This window comes from Phocoena sinus, chromosome 8 (genome assembly GCF_008692025.1).
Source record: "Phocoena sinus isolate mPhoSin1 chromosome 8, mPhoSin1.pri, whole genome shotgun sequence".
In the NCBI taxonomy this organism is placed as follows: domain Eukaryota; kingdom Metazoa; phylum Chordata; class Mammalia; order Artiodactyla; family Phocoenidae; genus Phocoena; species Phocoena sinus.
Window position 1 is genome coordinate 83256508 of NC_045770.1, and position 24391 is coordinate 83280898.

Genomic DNA, 24391 nt, shown 5'->3' on the forward strand with positions numbered 1-24391 from the left:
TCACTACTGTTTCACCATCTTTAGTCTTCAGCTTTTTTTTTTTTTTTGGTGGCGTTGGGTCTTCGTTGCAGTGCGCGGGCTTCTTATCGCGGTGGCTTCTCTTGCCCCGGAGCACGGGTTCTAGGAGTGCAGGCTTCAGTAGTTGTGGCTCGCGGGCTCTAGAACGCAGGTTCAGTAGTTGTGGTGCACAGGCTAAGTTGCTCCGCGGCATGTGGGATCTCCCCAGACCGGGGATCGAACCCGTGTCCCCTGCATTGGCAGGCACATTCTTAACCACTGCGCCACCAGGGAAGTCCCTAGTCTTCAACTTTGATTTATTTTATCAACACTGAAGACAGGTGTGCACTAGTTCTTACACACTGTGGAACTGTTCTTTCTTATAACAACTGATATGTTTCCTAGTCATTGTGTGCATGAGAGGAGGGTCACAGAACTTGGCAAAGCTAACTTGTCCCAGATGGGAATTAAATTCACACACATGGTTTGTTAAATTAATGCTGGAAATGAGGGTGTTGGGATCATTCAGTTTGTAAGGAATAAACAGGCATTTGGGTTTCAAGTGATAGAGCTTATAACAGGATACACAGAAAGTTAAGAAAGGAGATAAAACCACTCTAGAAGAGCACAAAGAGAATTAGAAGACCATTTATTGCTCTCTAGGATACACTAGTGACTTATGAACAACTCTAGACCGTTTTTTGACTTAATAACCTCATCTCTCCTTCTGTGTCTATCTGCTTCCTCTTTGTATATTTTATTGCCTAACCTATCTCTGTTCTCCTCCTCTTTCCTCATGGCTTCTGCTAACTTCCTCTATGTATCTCCCCATTTCTATACCACATGACTTTCTGCAGACTCTCTCTGTATGATACATTCAATTCCCCTGAAAGTTTAATTTCATCACTACCCAATATAGGACACCCTGTTGGATAGAACTCTCAAGCTGGACAACTTCATAAGCCACTGGCAAACATGTGGATGGGAAAGTACCCATCAGTGGCCAAAAAACTATGGATAGGACAGCAGGATAATAAGGTACAGAGGAGTTAGAGTAAGATGGGTCTCAGATGCCTCCCAAAAAAGGAAAATGTAATTGGCAGGGAACTTGCATGGCCTATACTGAGATAAGCAGAGATACTATAAATTTAATTGATTGAAAAAGTCCTCACTAAACATATCACACAATTTAAATTACTACCAGATGTGTTTAACAATCTGTTTTCCAGGCAAGTTTATTTTATATTAAAAAGATAAAATGTTAAAAAAAAACCCACTACTCAAAGGCTGTTTTGATACTTCTGGTTATTTTAATTTTAGCCATTCACTTTTTTTTTTAAACATCTTTATTAGAGTATAATTGCTTTACAATGGTGTGTTTCTGCTTTATAACAAAGTGAATCAGTTATACATCTATATATGTCCCCATATCTCTTCCCTCTTGCAACTCCCTCCCTGCTACCCTCCCTATCCCACCACTCTAGGAGATCACAAAGCACCGAGCTGATCTCTCTGTGCTATGCGGCTGCTTCCCACTAGCTATCTATTTTGCATTTGGTAGTATATATATGTCCATGCCACTCTCTCACTTTGTCCCAGCTTACCCTTCCCCCTCCCCTTATCCTCAAGTCCATTCTCTCATAGGTCTGCATCTTTATTCCTGTCTGGCCCCTAGGTTCTTCTGACAATTTTCTTTTTTTTTAGATTCCATATATATGTGTTAGCATACGGTATTTGTTTTTCTCTTTCTGACTTACTTCACTCTGTATGGCAGTCTCTAGGTCCATCCACCTCACTACAAATAACTCAATTTCGTTTCTTTTTATGGCTGAGTAATATTCCATTGTATATATGTGCCACATCTTCTTTATCCATTCATCTGTCGATGGACACTTAGGTTGCTTCCATGTCCTGGCTATTGTAAATAGAGCTGCAATGAACATTGCGGTACATGTCTCTTTTTGAATTATGGTCTTCTCAGGGTATACGCCCAGTAATGGGATTGCTGGGTTGTATGGTAGTTCTATTTTTAGTTTTTTAAGGAACCTCCATACTGTTGTCCATAGTGGCTCTATCAATTTACATTCCTACCAACAGAGCAAGAGGGTTCCCTTTCCTCCACACCCTCTCCAGCATTTATTGTTTGTAGATTTTTTGATGATGGCCATTCTGACTGGTGTGAGGTGATACCTTATTGTAGTTTTGATTTGCATTTCTCTAATGATTAATGATGTTGAGCATTCTTTCATGTGTTTATTGGCAATCTGTATATCTTCTTTGGAGAAATGTCTGTTTAGGTCTTCTGCCCATTTTTGGATTGGGTTGTTTGTTTTTTTGATATTGAGCTGCATGAGTTGCTTGTATGTTTTGGAGATGAATCCTTTGTCAGCTGCTTCATTTGCAAATATTTCCTCCCATTCTGAGGGTTGTCTTTTCGTCTTGTTTATGGTTTCCTTTGCTGTGTAAAAGCTTTTAAGTTTCATTAGGTCCCATTTGTTTATTTTTGTTTTTATTTCCATTTCTCTAGGGGTGGGTCAAAAAAGATCATGCTGTGATTTGTGTCATGGAGTGTTTTGCCTATGTTTTCCTCTAAGAGTTTGCTGGTGTCTGGCCTTACATTTAGGTCTTTAATCCATTTTATGTTTACTTTTGTGTATGGTGTTAGGGAGTGTTCTAATTTCATTCTTTTACATGTAGCTGTCTAGTTTTCCCAGCACCACTTATTGAAGAGGCTGTCTTTTCTCCATTGTATATTCTTGCCTCCTTTATCAAAGATAAGGTGACCATATGTGTGTGGGTTTATCTCTGGGCTTTCTATCCTCTTCCATTGATCTGTATTTCTGTTTTTGTGCCAGTACCATACTGTCTTGATTACTGTAGCTTTGTAGTATAGTCTGAAGTCAGGGAGCCTAATTCCTCCAGCTCCATTTTTCTTTCTCAAGATTGCTTTGGCTATTCGGGGTCTTTTGTGTTTCCATACAAATTGTGAAATTTTTTGTTCTAATTCTGTGAAAAATGCCAGTGGTAGTTTGATAGGGTAGCCATTCACTTCTAATTGTACAGAAATTGAGAATGTAATATTGTGATTTTAAGCCCAGTCTCTGGACCATCTGGCACAGTAGTTTGTTGTCAATGTTGGCACAAAGGGATATGGGTTGCAAAATAGGATTGTCCTCCTTGATGCCAACCTTTAGAGTGAGCAAATAGCTGCCAGCATGATTATCCCATCATCGTAATACAGGATTTTTTTTTTTTTTTGGCTGCATTGGGTCTTTGTTGCTGCACGCGGGCTTTCTCTAGTTGCAGCGAGCGGGGGCTACTCTTCATTTCAGTGCGTGAGCTTCTCATTGCAGTGGCTTCTATTGTTGAGAAGCATGGGCTCTAGGTGCATGGGCTTCAGTAATTATGGCACACAGGCTCAGTAGTTGTGGCACACAGGCTTAACTGCCCCGTGGCATGTGGGATCTTCCCAGACCAGGGCTCAAACTTGTGTCCCCTGCATTGGCAGGCAGATTCTTAACCACTGCACCACCAGGGAAGTCCCCATAATACAGGACTTTATTCCCCCTTCAAAATCCTCCCCATTTATTTCTGAGTCCCTAAGGTAGTGCACTATAAATTCCTAAAATTGCCTCCTAAGTCCCTATAAAAATCTGTTGGTGAGAGTCATAGCTATTTCATCTTACTACCTCACTGCTGCCACTGGCCATCACAAGAGCAATGAGATCCACATGGAGGTGCTGCCTTGTAGTATTCCCCAAGATTCCAGTGCTTGGAATGCCAGAACAGTTCAGTACAGAGGTGGGAAGAAGAGACACCTCTCTAACTCTATTTTATACTAAGTCACCTGGACACTGAAGCAGGTGAAGTTGTAGGCAGAGTCCCAGAAAGTCTTCATTGAATAGTTTCATCAGCCCTTTTAGCCCTTACCCACTCAGTTACAGGGACACTAACCCAGTCCACAGGCTAGATAAGGAATAAATAGTATATCATACCCATCATAATGACAATAATAGTAACAATACTAACAGTTAATGACTACAAAGCACTTATTGTGACAGTCACTGTTCTAAGCATTTTACTTATATTTACATTTAATCCTTACAACAGTCCTATATTTTTCCTTTTACAGATGAGTAAACTGAGGGCTTACAGAACTTGTCAAAGGTCACACAGCAGGCAGGTGTCAGAGAGAGGAATCAAATCCAAGTAGTCTGGCTCCACAATATCTATACTTAACTATCGTCCTATAATATTATTCCCATTAACCCTAAAATTTCCTTATTTTCCATTAGTTAAAAAATTGAAGTTCCTATTCAAAAAAGTTCAGGAAAACAGATGGCTACTACAATGGAACTGAAACTTAAAATACAGGAAAGTAATGGGGAGGTGGGCAAGGAGGTAGCTCTACATTAGCAGCAGCGAGCCAGTAGTGCTCTTGATCCAATAAAGCTCTAATATCTAGATGGTATTTAAGTCACCACAATTGTAGTCTCCCTATTTTTCTTTCTTTCTCTTTTTTCTCCTCCCCTTTTTATTTTAAAAGACCCTTTTCGCCCCCTCTGCAAAAATCTCTTAAAAATCCCATGACATTCAGATTTATTAAAGTGAATTTCCCTCCTCCTCCAGATTTATATACATCTTTACATAGTTATCCTCCTTTCAAAGACAGTTTTTGCCTTTTGAGAATTTAGCTTGTTTACCTTTAATATATATTCACAAGGTTATCTCCTTCACCAAGACAGTCTTTGTCCTTTGAGAATTTACCTTCATGCTTATGCTTTGTTTTCTATTTTTCTTGTATTATGTTCCTTTTCATCCTTTTCTTATTTTCTCTTGGATTAAATAATACTTAAAAAATTGTTACATTTTTCCCTTCTATTAGGTTGTATGCCACACTTTGTTTAACCTCATTTTTAGTGGAAACATTAGATATTACAATATAAACTCTTGTCTTATTAAAGTTTAACATAAATGACTAACTTATTACTTTCAGACAATGCAAGAATCTTAGACCGTATCATATCCATTTATTGCTATTTCCTCTGGCTGGTGAACAATATTTTTTTATTCCATTTTTCATGGATAGGTGCATCTATCTTTCACAGCTCCTGGTTTTTTTTTTTTTTTTTTTTGTTTTCCCCTCCCCCCCCCCCTTTTTTTCTTTTTCTTTTTTTTTTGCGGTACGCGGGCCTCTCACTGTTGTGGCCTCTCCCGCTGCGGAGCACAGGCTCCGGACGCGCAGGCCCAGCGGCCATGGCTCACGGGCCCAGCCGCTCCGCGGCATGTGGGATCTTCCCGGACCGGGGCACGAACCCGTGTCCCCTGCACCGGCAGGCGGACTCTCAACCACTGCGCCACCAGGGAAGCCCAGCTCCTGGTTTTATGCAAGGAACTCAGCTCCAAAATTCTGCTTGCATGGGTCTGAGGCTTTGCACCCTGTCCTCTCTGTGTTTCTTAAGAATTTCTAATTACATAAATTTTATATTATAATTTCTTTTAAGATCTACATTTTGTTACAGCTGTCTTTTATAAAATTTGATAAGTTGTATGGCAGTTTTCTTGGACTTTGTTAATTCTTAACCAGTAATTCCATGTGGATTTCTAAACCAACTGTTTTAGGAAATGATCTTTTATCCATAAAATAACCTCACTTTGTCTTCAGTTACTGTTGAGGCTTTCTACCACATTCTAGAACCTGGGCTAAATTTATAACACAGATCTTCTTTTTAAGCTTTCTATGTCCATCTTATTGTCTTGTCCTGAAGTCTATGATAAGTCTCTACTGTGAATCTTTCATTATATCTGTAATTCACATATACACAGATTTCAAGAAGTTCCCTCTTCAGTAAGACTTCTATGCTACCTTCTTGTATAAAAATGTTCTTACTTCCTGTATGTTCACATCTGCCCTGGTAAGTTTGATAGCTGAAATCACTATATCATATTGATCCCTTCCTACCACCTAAAATGCTAGACCCTCAATTTCCGTCAAATATTCCAATCATCGTTGTATTACTTACTCTTCTACCACTGGTAAAAATCATTTTTACCACTGGTAAAAAGCATCCTTTTCTAGCCTGAAATCTAAAAGCCACTATATTAGGTTGATACAAGAACATCAATCACACTGCTTTAGAAATACATCTTCTTAAGAAATATTTCTTAACTATCTACCTATATTAGTTTTCTATTGCTGTGCAACAAATTACCACAAACTTAGTGGCTTAAAACAACACCTATTTATTATAGCACAGTTTCCGTGGGTCAGAAGTCTGGGCAAAGTTTAGCAGGAACCTCTGCTCGGGATCTCATAAGGCTGAAATCAAGGTGTCAGCTGGGGCTGCAGTCTCATCGGATGCTCAGGGTCTTCTTCCAAGCTCATTCAGTTTTTGCCAGAATTAGTTCCTTATAGCTAAAGAACTCATAGTTACTATCATCTTCTTTGAAGCCAGGGGAACTCACCTTTCTGACTTTTCCATCTCTGATCTCCAAACTCTCATTTAAAGAGTAGATCTGGATATGGGGATATATGTATATGTATAGCCGATTCACTTTGTTATACAGCAGAAACTAACACACCCTTGTAAAGCAATTATACTCCAATAAAGATGTTAAAAATTAAAAGAAAAGAGTAGATCTGATTAGGTCAAGCCCACCCAGGATAATCTCCCATTTGATTAACTCAAAGACAACCGATTATATGCCTTAACTACATCTGCAAAAATCTCCTTTGCCATATAATGTAACCTAATCATGGGAGTGACATCCTATCATATTAACAATCCCACCCACACTCAAGAGGAGGGAATTATACCAGGCATATATACCAGGGGGTGGAAATCTTGGGGACCAGATTAGATTTCTGCCTACCACACTAGCTATACAATAATGCAGTCTTGACGATCCATTTTTTACACCAAATTTAGATCCAGATATTTTATTTTCTGGAAAATTCAAATGCAACTACTTAAGATTAAATTTTGTCATCATTAAATACTGAAACTATTTTAAAGAATGTACCACAGTTTCTGATGACAAATCCAAAGAGGAACTCAAGAAAGTGCTTTGAGAAGTGGCATTGTTATTAGAATAAATTACTACTTCCTAAAGTAGATATTTTCAAGGCGGGGGTATTCATTTGGATGTAAATGTTCTGGCATATTTCTTTTAAAAAGCATCAGCTGGGCTTCCCTGGTGGCGCAGTGGTTGAGAGTCCACCTGCCTATTCAGGGGATGCGGGTTCGTGCCCCGGTCCAGGAAGATCCCACATGCCGCGGAGTGGCTGGGCCCATGAGCCATGGCCGCTGAGCCTGCGCGTCCATCCAGAGCCTGTGCTCCGCAAAGGGAGAGCCACAACAATGAGAGGCCCGCGTACCACAAAAAAAAAAAAAAAAAAAAAAAGCATCAGCTACATCACTTCTGAGTTAGTTTATTGTCAGTTATTGGAAATAGATTAAATAGATTATTTCTTTTAGCAACTGAATAATTCTTTAGAAATTAGGTCATAAAAAAGAACAAATGTGGTTATGTGTGTCTATACTACAAACATATACAAACTATGTAAATATTTAAGAATTTTATGTGTGTTTAGAGAAAGATGAAGTAAAACATGTCAAAACTTAACCTTAAAGAAGTATGGATAAAAAAACTATTGGTTAATTAAAAACTATAAAATTTTAGGTTATTGACTCTTTTAAACAATTTCTACGTATGATACAATGGATATGATAAATCACAGAATTACAAAGCTGGAAGGTACATTAAGAGATTAACTAAGCTTTTATCCTTTTCTGAAACAGTACTATACCTCATCTACATATAGGCTTTCTACTATAATCAAAAAGATTATCAGGGACATATCTTAAACATTGTGGAATTGACAACCCCCTTAATATCTCAGGCTAAGATCTAATTATGCTTTACTCTCTGTGGTTTCCATTAAATCTAATTTACAATTTTTGTTTCACAAAGCAACAACTAAGTAATGGTGTAATGTCTAAAAGTATAAAATTATGCCCAGGGAGGAGTATAGAAAAAGCAGATAAATAGACCATGACAAGATGACAAGATTTAAAGGTATGATTCTAGTTTTGACAAGAGCAATTTTTCTTCTCATTTCTTCTGTTTTAATAGCATTAGTGAATCTTAGTGGCTTTTTATAGCAACTTGAGGAAAACTCCTAATAAAGTCATACTTGCCGCTCTCTTACTCAAGGAATTGTACCAAGTGGTGCCATCATTGCCCCCCTGTAATATCCCTCAGCTATAATTGCACCACATTGCCTTCCACCGTTCTTACATGTATGCCTTTTTGTCAATGGTGTTCACTCAGCTGATCTATACCCATTATTGTACACCTTTCAATCAGTAAGTATTTAATAAATATTAATCTGAACTCAGTGCTTAGACTTTCTAAAACCCCTTCCATAATACAATAATTGTCTAGTGGAAGAGAAATGTTATATACATTGTCATGAATGTAAATTTACAATTACTCACTATGATTAGTACTGTGAAGGAAAAGTCTTGTCTATCATGAGGGTCATCATTAGTTTAGAGGTTAGGGACATAGAGAAAATCTCTACAAAACTGTTCAAGCTGGCAAGACACATGCGAGGAGTTAACCCCATGAGATCCTAGTCACTCCTTATTCCAAGTCATTCCCCCAGGTCCTGTGCAAGAAATGATGTATTGTTTTGCATATTGATATGTTTGTTTTGTGATTTATTATGTGATTTAAGATGATTTCATATCCCTCTCTGCAATGGTAAGATCCTTGTTTTATCTCTTTTCACTGCGATACTCAACTAGCAACTAATATGCAGGAATTGTTCTTTGATAATTATGACATTGTGCAAAGGTGTGTCACAAAAATGCCATTGATAAGAAACATACACAGTTTATGTAGTAAAATACAATAAAGTCAAAGCTAAGAGTTATGTCGTGTAATGTTGAATATTTATCTAAGAGTCATTCCCCCCTTTAGATAAAAAGCCTAAGTTATGTTTGAATATTCACCCTCTCATGCCCATGGAAGGCATCCCCTGATCAGCTCCAGTGGGTAAATACTCAATGGTCTAACACCAATGATGCTAGTTCCATTTCCCTTGCCTTGTGCTGGTTAATTAAGTAATTCTGGTCAATGAAAAATGAGGAGAAGTCTTTTGGAGAAAGGTTATTTTTGCCCTAATAAGAAAGAGATATAAATGATCAAATATCTGTCTTCTTTAGTTGGATATTGTTGAGTGAACATGTGATGAGCCTTGCAAGTAGGAGGAGTCAAACCTAATGATCTAGCCAATATTCCGAGGAGGGCAGAGCACAAGATACAAAGAGCCAGGCTCTTTGATAACCCAGCAGAACCACTGAATTTAACCCTAGAATTGCCCTGCCTCTGAAGTTCCTGTTACACGAGACAGTGGACTGTTCACATTTAAAGTCACTTTCAGTTGTGTTTCCTGTTACTCTCTGTTAATAGTAGCCTAACTTATACAATTAGATTTCTAATTACATTTGCTTTACTTTTAATTTTATTAAAAATCTTTACTAGTTTTGAATTAATTTTATATGGGCTAAAATAGAAACTATTTTTTTAAAATTTGACTTTTACTTAATCAGGAACACGTCACCAGAAATTTCAGCATAAGCATACAATGACATGGAGGCTTTTCCCCCTGTTTTTTGAAACACAAAGCATCCTTGGTGAGTTTAGATTTCTATGGCAGAAATCTGCACGTGGCTAATAATTCTATTCATAAGTAGGAAGTGTGGCTACTTTGACAGATCATGGCTCAATAACAAGCATGCAGGTCCAAGTTATCACACAGTTTGGATGTGAATTCAACATCAGGATAATGACAGTTGCCAAGGATTTGTGCTTGCTGTCACTTCATACCAGTGTTGTCTGTCAAAATGTCTCTTTTTCTTATACAGAAGCCATAGAATTTTTATGGATAGCAATTACTTACAATATACAATGAAGTACATCAAATCTAACAACCACTCTTTAGCCCCTCATTATTTGGTAGTCTCTTTGTTAAATGTAGTCAACCATTTTCATCTAAATTATTTATTTATACTGTATATTTGACAAGCATATATTTCTCGCTTTATATTCTCATGGCATTTAAACCTTCCTGAAGAGTTATGGGTTTTTTTTAATATTGTCATTTTTAAAACTTGTCTTTATCCTATTACCATTTTAATGGTAATTAAACTCTCTAATTGGAATAAATACAAATAAGAAAATGTAAACACGAAGGAAAATGACCCTAAGTACATTCAATAATAAATCACCAGCTTAAAATACTGGATAGCAGATAAAAGAAATAAACCCACATATGTTTGGTGCATGGAAACTTGTATAAAATCTGGAGTACACAAAGCACAAAGATTTCACTAATCGTCATCCTACCTTTCCTCCAATTTGATGAAAGAAATAACCTCTAAAGATATAAATAACTTTCTACAATTGCTAGATAAAGTGTGATTTAAACATCATGGAAAGTGAATAATAGAAGTGGTAATAATATATGTGAACAATCTCCCCCAAATTTTATTCTGAACACCAGAAGAAAATATAATTCTAGTTTGACCTAGAAATATTGGTAAAGATACCTTGATTGCAGAGCAATTTTCAGTTATTTTATAACACATAAGTCAAATTTTTATTTGTAATTCGACGACTGAATAATAACTAATGTATTTGTTCAAATTACATATATACTGTAAAGGAGATATTCAATGTCTGTTAAATTGAACTTGCTCGCTTTTGTAGAAGGAAATCTAAACAAGAAGAACAATTTATAAAATTTGTAAAGGACCCATCTGAGTGTAGGATCAGGGCATAAATCATCCTACCCAAAGGAAAAAAAGAATACTACTTCTGCTTGTGCAAAAGTGCAAAGGAATAAAAATAAAGTACATCTTAAATCTAAAGTCAGGGGAGGTTATAAATATTGTATAAGGATTTTCCAGAGGAAATTTAAATTTTCAAAAAGAAGCGATATAGTCTTTTAACATTTTTAAAGTAAATAATATATTAATGTTTGGATCTGTAGAGTTTTTTTTTATGGCTTGAAGGAAAAATCTGAGAAAAAGCTATGAATTATGAGAAGTGTAAGTTGTTGGTCAATGGATGTTGAAAACAGTGAAAGCATTGCCTTGCTTCATTAACCACTGGGCAGTGTTCCCCTCACTTCGTTCTGCTGCTCATCCCATGGTGGGAACTGACAGCTCATCTTTGGAATGATGAGATTACTAAACTTCAACTGTCCCTAGAAAAGGCGATATAACCAAATGTTTATATTTCAAAAATAGTCTGACTGATTCCAATTCAGAATAGCCAAGATAACTAAAATGACATAAAAAATGAATGAATAGATTAGGCACTGTTAGTCTCCTTGAAAGCAAGATTTGTCTGTGAAAAAGCAACCCAGATAATCTATAAGAAGAAGTTGTTGGCAATTCACTTTTAAAACTGATTTAAGTCCTAATGTAATGTACTAAAAATAATTTGTCCCCTCAGGGAACTAAAAGAGTTGTTATTACACTCAGCTGCAAGCAGGATAAAAAAAGCAATATAACATTCTATTAAGAATACATAAAGGGCTTCCCTGGTGGCGCAGTGGTTGAGAGTCCGCCTGCCGATGCAGGGGACACGGGTTCATGCCCCAGTCCGGGAAAATCCCACATGCCGCGGAGCGGCTGGGCCCGTGAGCCATGGCCGCTGAGCCTGCGCGTCCGGAGCCTGTGCTCCGCAACGGGAGAGGCCACAACAGTGAGAGGCCCGTGTACCACAAAAAAAAAAAAAAAAAGAATACATACAGCTGATTCACTTTGTTTTACAGCAGAAATTAACACAACATCGTAAAGCAATTGTACTCCAATAAAGATGTAAAAAAAAAGGAAAGAAAAGAAAATCATTAGGGACTTCCCTGGTGGTCCAGTGGCTAAGACTCCGCAATCCCAATGCAGGGGGCCTGGGTTCAATCCCTAGTCAGGGAAATAGATCCCAAGTGCTGCAATTAGAGATCCTGTGTCCCACAAGTAAAGATCCCACATGCTGCAACTAAAAGATCCCACAAACCACAACTAAATATCCCACATGCCACAACAAGATCCCGCATGCTGCCGCTAAGACCCAGTGCAGCCAAATAAATAAATATTTTACAAAAAGAAAATCATGAAATTACTTTCTTAGATGATCATCAGCTAAAAATTATTTTAAAATATTTTATATGTGGGATAGAAAGATATTAATTGTTTAGAACATTCTGTTAGTTTTAAAATGCAATTTTAATTTGGAAATCTTCCACCTCAGCATTTAGAGAAACCTTCTATAAATATAGCAGAACTACCCCTAGATACCTGTTATCAATAAATAATTGATTCTGCTTCATGCCTCAAAGGCCAACACCCTGTTCCAGTTCACCTGAGAACACAACAGACTACAGCTGGGTAGGAAAAGTTTCTCATTATGTTGTTTCCTTGAAGTAGCCACAGGAATGAAGCTAGACTTTTCCAGTCATCTGGCCTCCTAGTGGTAAGTAGGAAAATGGGAGGATCAGACCTTCTTTGGTATTGAACTCACACTGTTGGTGATTAGTTATCTTTTGTGGGGGGAAGGCTCCTGGCACAGCAATTTTTACTGTATTACATACAAATGTAACATGAAGTGACCGAGGAAAAACACTGTAAGAACACAAGAACAAGAGAAAATAAGGATAATATAAATATAATAAAAAGTAAATTAAGACCACAGATAATAACATGAGAATAAAGTGACTCATCACTGCACGGTTGCAAAGAATGGACTTAATATATGTGGGCAGAATCTGTACATGTACAACATGTTAATTAGTGAAGAAAAGCACAATCTCTGTAATATAAGTAAAGGAACAACAAATTGACTATATTTTAATAATTATTTCTCATAAAAAGATCACAAAGATGGCGGAAGAAAGGTGGCAAGGAAAAAAAGGATGAGACAAGAGCAGTTTTAACCTCAATCGGGGGAAAATGTCTTTACTCATAGGGAAAATTGCCTCTCACTGATAATCATATTAATACCAATGGATCTTAGATTACCATTCGCCTTTATGAACTTGACCCCTTTCAGGTTGAAACTCATCATTTTCTTTTTCATGAAAGTAAAAGACCTCTGGGCATTGTCTTTGACTTTCTATTCAATTGCCCAGAGAGGGTTACTTGATTTCCTAGGTACACCATAATCAAAGTTGCTGGTAACAGACAATAGTGACAGAAAAGAAGTTAGGATCCAGACAAAGAAATAGAAGAAGCACATTTAAACAAACTATAAAAACCAGGTGGTAGGAAAAGTGTCACATGAAAATAAAAGACTGACGTGTTAAAAAAGGGCAAATAAAACCAGAGTTAGAGACTCAGAATCTAAGAAGGAATATGAGAAAAAAGCAGAAAGAAACTGAATAAATAAAATTACAGTTTCACAAAAGATAGAATAAAAAGTGAATGTAGTACTATTTTGAAAAGGAAAATCGGTAAAAATAAATTCTAAAAGCAATAAAAAATGTGCAAATACACATTATATTAGCATTGGCATTTGTATAAAGGACTACTTAAAAATTCTATTTAGAAATTTTTTTCCATTGTCTTATTGGGAGGAACCAATGTTTTTTCCACTGTCAATTGGGAGGAACTATCATGAGAAAACTATGTCTCTACAATATAACCACTGGGTAATGATTTTCTAAAAATTATCTAGCCATATAGCTAGCACACTGTGTCAATGATCTCATATGTTGCTAATATGCACTCATAGCTCAGAGGAATAAGGCAAAGCAAAGGTTAGCCGAAAGTCTAGATTTCACTTTCACCTAAAACTTAGTGACATATAAAAAAAAATCAATCTGTTCTAAGATATAAATATGACCTAGCACTTCTGTAAGGAGATTAACACAATCCCTAATTTAAGAATAGTTTCTTCAATGCTTTTATAGTCCACATTTTCTTTTTAATGTAAAAACTATGGCATCACGTTTAGCCAGCCAATAGTCAATACCTGACAGACACTTTTTTGTTCTTTCACTTTCTAATAGAGAAGAAACACAGGAAAAATACCTCTTGTCTCCTCTGCTTTATATTTCTGAGAAGTGCAGTAGGATATAATAGTTGAATTTTGGCTGTGGAGTTAGATACATTCGGGTTCAAACTCTACCTTCTCTACCTAGCAGCTGTGTGATCTTAATGAACCTCTCTAGGTCTTTGTTTCCTCATATATAAAATGGAGATGTCTAAAATACTGTCTGCCTTACATTCCTCCCAGAGTTGTTTTGAGTACTAAATAAATATAATGCAGGTTAAGCACTCAGCATGGTGAGTGGTACATAGCAAATATCATCTGCCTTGCCATTCCTGTTATTATCACTATCCTACCTGTCCACAAGTCAGACTCTAGGAATAATTTATGTTTATTGCATCATCTATCTTTTTTCTTCCCATAAAATAGGAAAAAAAAAATGGAAGGGCTGTAACCCAGGCAACAACCATCACATCTCCAAGTTATGTTTGACATAATCTCTACTAAATATTGAGCATTTACATAGACAACCTTCTTTAAGCACTTTTATCCCCTTCAGAATTCAGTTTAAGCTGCTGAAATAATATTCTTACCTTGGTAAATCATTCGAAATATATTTGTAAATTGGGTGAACGGTATCCCCATTGAAGGTGTCTTCAGGGTTGCTTCGCTGTGATACCTCCGTGGCTTTAGTCAAGGGTGACAAAGGAGACTGAGAAAGCGCTGCTCTGTGATCTTCTGTCATTGTCAGCTTAAAATGAGGAAGAATGTTATTTAATTTAAAATGTAAAATCCTCCTGGGTTATTAACTGAGGCTGGGCGTTAATCACAATTTACTTCTCATCATGTTCTAGAGCATGTAGCCGCTGCTAAATGTGAAATCTCATTAGAAACGAACAGAGATGAGAGCCTAAAGGAAGACAAAACTATGAATCTAAGTCTTTGATAAGTATAATCCTATTTAAGAGAAAAATGATAATTTGTTGCAAAGTATTTTAATCTTTGCTATTTGCTAAAACATCGCTAATTATACAAACTTAACATGAGGCGTATGTTATTGAAAAGTGCAGCACAATGCTTTTTTTTTTTTTTGCCCTTTCTCCTTCCTTTTTTGGAAGCTACCTTCCCCTTGATTCTGTTGGGAATTATGTGGCCATGCTTTCCTGGAAGTGAATGTATCCAAGGCTAGACAATCAAAATACCTTCCCCAGACACAGGGGGGAATCAGAGTTTAGATGGAGAAGACAAAGTAGTGCTCTGTTCTTTAGAATTGCTAGCTTTAAGAACAATGTAAACTTCTACCATTGAGAATGAAGCAAAAACAGATGAAAGAAAAAGAGATGGAGAGAGATTAAAAAGTGAGAGATTCCTGATGACAACATTTGAATCCCTGAACTTTGCTATTAAAAACAACCACATCTCTTGAGTTTCCTGGGTATGTGAGTCAGCAGATTCGTTTTTGTTTGTTTAAGCTAGTTTGAGTTGGGATTCTATTTGTAACCTAGACATCTTGAATAATGCACACAGACAACCTAACATTTCTTAAGACCAAAACAATATGTTCATAAGAAATGATATCAATGAATGTCATAGGGTTCTTTCCAGGGTATAATCACCCCATTCACATGCTGATACAAATAGCTGCAAAGTCTCAGGTCTGAGTACCCCACTAAGGTAAGGAGGAGTCCCAAGGTAACATGACATACCACAACTAAGGGAAGGATATATTACTTGTAAGGTAATAAAAAATGCTACTTTACCTTTTTTCTGATATTCTGAAATAAACGCATTCATTCAGCCACAGGTTATTTCTTGAGCACCTACAATGTACTTGTTATTGTTCTAGGCACTCAGAATTTTTTTAGTTAACAAAGCAGAAAATATCGTGCCCTTGTGGAGCTTATGTTCTAGTGGAGGCAGATGATAAATAATAAACATAAGATATCAGTACGTCGTAAGATGTTAAATGATAAATGCTATGGAAAAAGACTGATTAGGAAGGATAGTTTGGGAATATGAAGGTGGAGGGAATTGCAATTTTAAATAGGTTTGTCAGCATAGGCTTCACTGAGGCGGTAATATCTGGGCAAAGACTTGAAAGAGTCAAGGAAAGTAGCCATCCAATACCCAGGAAAGAGTAAGAAGGCCGTAAGGTGGGGTATATCTGGCAGATGTGAGGAACAGCACAAGTAGATGAATAGGTGAAAAAGAAGAAATTGTAGTTGTGTTGAGGTTAGAAAGACAATGGGGGTGAGGGGGTGGAGATAACATAGGGCCTTTAGGACACTGTCAGGACTTTAAGTGAATTAGAGAGTCCATGGAGTGTTCGGAACAGGGGAGTTATATGACTTTAAAAAAAATTTTGGCTGCTTTTTTAAGAATGTTTCAAATGCAACAAAATTTCAATGTCCTAATTTGTCCATATATTAATATCTTCTAATACTTGTATAAATTCTCTGTGGTAGAGAGACAGCTGTCTGCCAACAACCATTCTATCCATTCCTTCCTTCTTCTATGATACCAGAATCCCTGATTTTTAACTGAGGCATATGGCTGCCCAAAATAAAGACTATTTTCTAGTCTTCCTTACGATTTGGTAAAGCCATATAAAACAAGCCTGGCCAATCAAATATTAGTGGAAACAATCTATGCAGGTGAGTTCATCTTTCTTTTCTCTCCTTTCTGCTACCTAGAATGAAAACATGAAGGCTGGCACTAGACAGGTCATCTTTAACTTTGATATGATGCTAGGAATGAAAACCATGCCCCAGGGAAGATGGAAGCAGTTTGAATCTCTGACAACATGGAGTACCATACCAACTCTAGACTACCTACCTCCAGACTTTTACATTAGAAATAAATTTCGAGCTGTGCAAAACAATGTTAATTTGGGTCTTTGTTGTTTGCAGTTGAACCTAATCCTGAAACTCCTGATATTCCTTGAAATAAGTTGCTTTCAAAAACCTAAAATATATGACATTGGCTTAGACTTAAGAAATGGAAAGAACACTAGGATGGCTTGGAATCTAAATTGAATTGAGAGTCCAGTAATTTGGGTCTTTGGGTCCTTTTATGCTCACCAAGCTTCCCCAATCACATAAGACAATTCCTTAAGGTAAATCAATCAATCAATCAATCACTCTCTCTCTCTCTCTCTCTCTCTCTCTATATATATATATATATATATACACACACACACACGTACATATACATATGTATATATATAATGTACTATATTAATATATTATTAATGTATGTATAATTATATATTAATTAATGTGTGTGCATTTATATATACACACACATACATCCTGTTGGTTTTGTTTCTATGGAGAACCCTGATACCCCTCTTTCAAAGACCAGGTCAGCCTGCAGGCTGAGCTAGAACTAGAGCCAGAAAGACTTTCCTGAAGCATGGACCAGTAGAGCCAGTCAGATGATGGAAGGCAATGGGATCAGTAGTGTTGATGTGGGTCAGTAAGGAGCTATGGCAACCACAGTAACACCAAAAGCACCAGCAGCAAAAAGAGACAAACTGGCCAACAGTCTCCTCATCTGGGAGAGGGCACCTGAAGGACTACCTTCTTGAACTATGATTAACTCCTTAGATAATCTACAACACGGGAAGCTCAAAGGGTGTGATGCTAGACATGCTGCTAGTTAAGCTTATGGAAGAATAAAAGAACTATAATATAACTTATACTCACAAGTATTACATATCAATAACACATAAGATCATGTCTTTCTCTGCCACTTTCTAGCTATGTCACCTTGAATCTTATAACCTTTCAGAGCTTCGGTCCTCTCATTTGCAAAACCAGTTATCCGCATGATTATGAGGATTAAATAAACAAAACTGTGAATGTGAAAGTGTTTAGCATAGTGCTTGCCACATGGTAGACATCCATTAAATGTTAGGTGAATCTGAATCACTATCAAAGTAAGAAAAGGTATCTCTTTCTACACAGTTTAATAAGAGAAGGCACTTTTCTCTGCCCAGCACTCCTCTGGTCTTCCAACTGGAGACTAAAGGGCTGTTGCCCTTCACAGTCTCCCTCCCGCTTTAAGTCTCACAATAGGAGGGCTGAGCTTCCACTAAAACCATTGCCTGCTCAGTTCTCATAGATCAGGTTCTTCTTAATTGGGGAATGCTTATAAGTGAAAAAATCCAACTGTGCATAGAAAGGAAAATCATATGATTAGAGAGTAAATCACCTTGCAGAACGAAATCCCTTGAGTATCCTGGTGTGTTTATTATATAATCCAATTATTAAAAAATAAAAAAATTTGCACTGAACTACTCAAAAATATCTCTTGAAATATAGCAATAGCTTTACTTTTTACTTAATGAATGATTACAATCCCAATCTTCACCAAAAGAGGTAATCATTTTAGTGATGGTTATAGTTTTTTTTTTCACATAAAACACCTTCTGGATGCTTTTAGGTGGAATGAGTTATGTAAGTGTGAAATCATTACCATTATTAAGTGCAATATTTCTTCTGTAATGTTACTTTAAAAACAGTGTCATCCTCACTAAAAGTAGAATGTATTAACAGGTTAAGTAGAATACGGAGACTACAGTAGGTTTTCAGATAACATTGTGGCACATTACTAATTAAATGAGAACTAATTGTTAATTAGAAATTAAAGAAATAAAAATGTGTTAATTTTAATTTGACTAACGTTAAATACTATGGTATTTTAGTAGAGTACAGAAAAAGCCACTGCCTTATGTTTTGTTAACATAGGTAGAGTTTATTCACTGACACACTGAAAAACCACTATTTTTCTTTGCTTCCCATCCGTTAACAATTTGACATGAATACGAGTTCTCCTCTAATAGATCTGCTCTTCCCCTGGTTTTTTAAAAAAGCATTCAAGTTCACAGTGGTTATGAGCCTGGACACTAGAGCCAGAGTGTCTGGGTTTAAAACCCTGCTGCCCATTCACTGGCCGTGACACTTTGGACAAGTCATATAACCTCTTTGTGCATCAGGTTCCATCATTTGTAAAATGGGGTTAAGAATGGTAGCCACTTCAGATAGTAAAAGCAAATTGTGGGAGAAATTTATTTGCATATTTAAAGAATTATGCTGTCAGGAGTTTCAATATTCCTTAGTGCCTGTTTCTTTTGCAGTACAAATTTTCAAAGAAGAATATTGAATACTTTAATTCACTAGTACCTTGGTGCAAATGATTTTTATCAGTTCTATTTCTTTCTTCAACTGGAAAGGATTGCATGAAACCACTTGGGGAAAGAATGAATAAATAGAGGCACGTAGAAAGTGGGAAAAGAAGGTAGAAAGGAGAGAAGCAAGATCTGTCACACAGGTTTCCTAGTTCATAATTTTACTGTTAACCATGTACAGAAAAATATTTTGTATAGAAAAAATATTTTGCTTGATTTTTCTATTATTTCTTTGAAAATTCTCAAGAAAAATGTCAATAAATTGCTTGGGAAAACTTTGAAAAAAAAGAAAAGAATGGTAGCCACTTCATAAAGTTGATGTACTTGCAACACAATAGATACCAAGTGTCAGCTATTAAAGAGGAGAGGCTTGATGGTCTTCAAGTCAGGGCACTGAGTATCAATGACCAACAGTACATAGAGACTTTGCAAGGGGCATGCAAGTGTGAATAGTTTTAAGTAAATCAATTTCCAGATCCTTGGCTTCCAGATATATGCTTTCCTAAAAGGCATCTGCCCAAGAGGCTGCCTGTCCCAACTATAATTTGTCCTTGGAAAGTCTCCATTCTGCCATTTTACAAAAGAAAGGCATTCCTTTTATGCCCATTCCAGGGCCCCAAACCAAGAGACAACTCCACTATTCCTTTAATAAAGAAATTATAAGTGCTCCCCACTAACCTATATCATTAATATATATATTTCCAATAATGTTTACTTTTTGTATTTAAAGAATATCAAAAATGGCACTATATCCAAGCTGCTTTGAATAAGTGTATACTAAAAATAATTATAATAAAAATTAAACCCTAGGGAAATTTTCCAATACTTACAACCTTATGGTCATAGGATATTTAAAAAATTTGTTGTAATTGTATCTTAGACTAGCCAATTAAAGACTTTCAAGCATAAAAGATAAGAAATGGAGTAGAAAGATAAAACAGCAAGGATTTACTGTATAGCACAGGGAACTATATTCAATATCTTGTAATAAACTATAATGGGAAAGAATTTTAAAAAGAATATAGACATATACATGTATATGTATAACCAAATCACTTTGCTGTACACCTGAAATTAACACAATATTGTAAATCACCTATACTTCAATTTAAAAAAAAAAAGAAATGGAGTAGAAATAAGTTTAAGGAGAAAAAAGAAGGATGTAAAAATTTCAACTGTTGAAGAAGAGCTTGTTAATATTTTTAATGTTTTAAAATCTCTATAGTATTCAGGCCTGGGGCCAAAATGTTCCATGAACATGTGACATCTTGGCATGCCTGAAAACAGGAAGTTATCAGAGACAAGTGGGGCATGTCAAAAGGACATAGGAACCAACTTGAAGGGGATTCCACTGGCCAAAGATGGGGCACTCTGAACATAAAAAAAGTAAAGGATTGAAACATTAAACATATAAAAATCCACGAGTACCTAATACTAAAATAAAATTTTATAACTTCATTATTTCATAATTCACCTTTGTTACTTGCTAGGGCACCAACTTACTGTTCTGAAAAATAATAAATGTACTTTTCCTGCTTTCCTAAATGGGCTATAATTCAGGATAACCATATAGATGATGAGAGAAAATTCTTCTTCATAGAAGAATCATAGCTAATATATGTAGATGGAATAAAAGAATTAGCAAATCACCATAGTGCAAACCGTAATGAAATAATGGATCCAGGTAATGTTTGTCCAGGTAATGTCTGTCATTATTAGATCAAAGAGTGATGGGACACTTAGATGAATCTGACTGATATCACCTATACCACTGATACATATTAATATGTCACTAAGACAATCAGAAATTGTTTCTCCTTATATGACTCCACAGGAATTATAAAAATAGGACCATCTATAAAGCATTCTCGTCACAAACACTGAATTAAATCAAATCTTTAGATCTAATTTCTAGTTTGTGAGAAATGCGGGAAGGGAGAGAAACATGTTACATGTTAAATGACATGGCACAGAATAAAGAGGAGGGAGAAATGTTACAAATGAAAAGAGACTGAAGAATCATATCAACCAAATGCAGTGCATAAACCTTCTTTAGATCCTGATTTGAACAAACCAACTTTAATAAGACATACATTTTTGAGGCAACTGGTGATATTTGAACACAAACTGGGTATTATTGGTATCAAGGAAATCATTTTATTGGGTATGGATAAAAGGTATTGTTATGATAAATATTATCTGTTAGAGATATGAACCAAACTATTTTTAAATAAAATATTATTTGGATTTGCTTTAAAATACTCCAAGAAGAAAAGTGAAAGAGAATATAAATAAGAATGGTGGAAGTTGATGGTTGGTTGTATTGGGTAAAAAGTATGTGGGAGTTTGTTTTATTATTTTTCCTTTTGTGTTTGAAAATGTTCACAAGAAAATGTTTCTTAAAAATCGTATGGAATTTACATTTTATTAGATATGTTTAAAAGACTGATGTAACGGTTTTATTTCAAAATGTCAGCATTCATAATATACCAGAAATTATATCTTTTCCAACTATTTAAGCTTATAATGAGAAATTTTAAATGTCAACTTAAAATTGTGCATGGGAATATATAAGCAAAACTATTTGAAGGTCACTATTCTAGCCAATAAGTACCTCCAACCTCAGCTTTGAAAAGGAGAGAATTAAGTAGGACAGGAGCTGACACACACCCTCCTACGCTTCTTCCCAGATAAACTGGGATTTGCTCAGTTTTCCTGGGTTTACTTAGGAAGGGCCCATTCTAGAGGTGAGAGACAGGTTCTCATAATTCCTTCATTGTGGACAAGGTCCTTAAGATTATCATAGAATCACCATAATTTAACACTCCTTTCACAGCTTGTTATCAGTCCCTCAACCAGATAGGGATTTTAAGCATTCGCTTAAAATCTCAGACTGTGAGGGAGGATTACTGAAGTTCAAAGTGAAGAGTACTGCCAAGTGGAAAATTACCTTGAACACATTACCAAGCAAGCTAACCCAGAGGGCTCACAGACCAAATTAAAATGCTCCATTCACACAATTTACTAAAAAAATTAAAAACACACAGTGATAAGCAAGGGGAAAGAAAGCAATAAACTAAGTTAACATACTTAAGATAGGGGGAGAGTGGCAGGATCATGGTATCCAAATCCTGCTCTTTCTGCCCATATCAGCCTTCCCCATGACGGTGTGCTATAAGAACCAGAGTTGAGATGTAAGCCAGTGGCCCAGACAGAAGGTACCAGGAATTAATGGGAGAGACACAGAGGCAGTTGTGCCTGGCCAAAGCTGTAGCTTGCCAATTAACTTGGTGAAGAGCTATAGGTTTTATTTGCATTTCTTGGGCACAGTTCTTTGGGCCAAAACGGGACCGTACTGGATGTTATTAGCAGGTGGTCAGTTTAGGGACAACACAGAGATCAGCCCTGAAGTGGCAAGATTATGACTTAGTCTACCCTTCTACTGAATAAATAAAACTTGTCTATTCTATCATATGTGCCATTTAGTCGCTTTATCTTGGTACATTTTATAGGTTATTAACTTACTTATTATGTATATTTAACACAATTTCTGAATTCTGCCTTTGTTTCTCAAACTACTTACGCATATCTTTTTTTTTTTTATTGGCTGCACAGCATGCAGGATCTTAGTTCCCACCAGGGATCGAAACCTGCGCCCCCTGCAGTAGAAGCGCAGAATTTTAACCACAGGACCACCAGGGAGGGAAGTCCCGCATATCTATACTTAACACAGCCTATGAATTACACCTATACCTCATAAGCTATTAGCTTACTACCTATGCTCAACATTTCTTATGTTTCATCATCCCATTTTTTTTTATCTTGTACAGCTGAATTGAATATTCAAATCACATTATATTGTGCCTTCTAGTAGGCTAGAGATACAAGGAGCAGTGGAAGAAAGCCACAAGAAGACAAGAAAAGACAAGAAATGTGGGACTGCCATCATCTTAAAAGGCTTTAGGTGCAATTAGAGCAAGGTTGCAGGATACAAGGTTAATATACAAAAGTTAATTGCAAACAAGTAGAATTTGAAATTAGAAACATTTGCACAGAACTCAAAAAAATGAAATACTGAGACATAAATCTAACAAAATATGTACAAGATCTATATGAGAAAAACTACAAAAGCCCAGAAATAGACCCACATAAATATAATCAACTGAACTTTGACAAAGGAGGACAATGGCAGAAAGACAGTCTTTTCAACTAATGGTACTGGAACAACTGCACGTTGCATATCATATCATGCAAAAAAAAATGAATCTAGACACAGACCTCATACCCTTCACACAAACTAGCTCAAAATGGATCACAAAACTAAATGTAAAACACAGAACTATAAAACTCTTAGAAGATAACATAGGAGAAAACCTAGATGACCTTGAGTATGGCAATGACTTTTTAGATACAGCACCAAAGGCATGATCCATGAAAGAAATGACCAAAAGGCCAGATTTCATTAAAATTAAAAACTTCTGCTCTGTGAAAGACAAAAGAGAATGATAAGACAAACCACAGCCTGGGAGAAAAGATTTGCAAAAGACATATCTGATAAAGGACTATTATCCAAAATTTACCAAGAACTCTTAAAACTCAACAATAAGAAAACACACAACCTGATTTTAAAATGAGCCAAAGACTTTAACAGACACCTGACCGAAGAAGACATACAGATGGCAAATAAGCATGTGAAAAGATGCTCCACATCATATATCGGCAGGCAAATGCAAATTAAAATGACACCGAGATACCACTACACACCTGTTAGAATGGCCAAAATCCAGAACACTACCACCACCAAATACTGGTGAGGATGTGGAACAGGGGCTCTCATTCATAGGTACAGCCACACCAGAAGAGTGTTTGGTGGTTTCTTACAAAACTAAACACACTCTTACCATATGACTCAGAAATCATGTTCCTTGATATTTATCTAAATAATCTGAAAACTTATGTCCACATTAAAACTGGCACACAGATGTTTATAGCAGCTTTATTCACAACTGCCAAAAGTTGGAAGCAACCAAGATGTCCTTCAGTAGGTGAACAGATAAACAAAGTATGGTCTATACAGATAATGAAATACTATTCAACACTAAAAACATAAAATGAGGGCTTCCCTGGTGGTGCAGTGTTTGA

The 24391-nt window shown here is 36.4% G+C and overlaps 1 protein-coding gene across 1 annotated transcript in view; it reads right to left on the bottom strand.

Moving 5' to 3' along the window:
• The window catches only part of LOC116757527 (doublecortin domain-containing protein 1-like), a 96018-nt gene that overhangs the window by 53937 nt on the left and 17690 nt on the right, over positions 1-24391 (bottom strand). Inside the window, exon 3 of the mRNA XM_032639288.1 lies at positions 14652-14809. Coding sequence (XP_032495179.1) covers positions 14652-14803 — 152 coding nt within the window. The 5' untranslated portion in view covers positions 14804-14809. The remainder of the gene's footprint in view (positions 1-14651; positions 14810-24391) is intronic.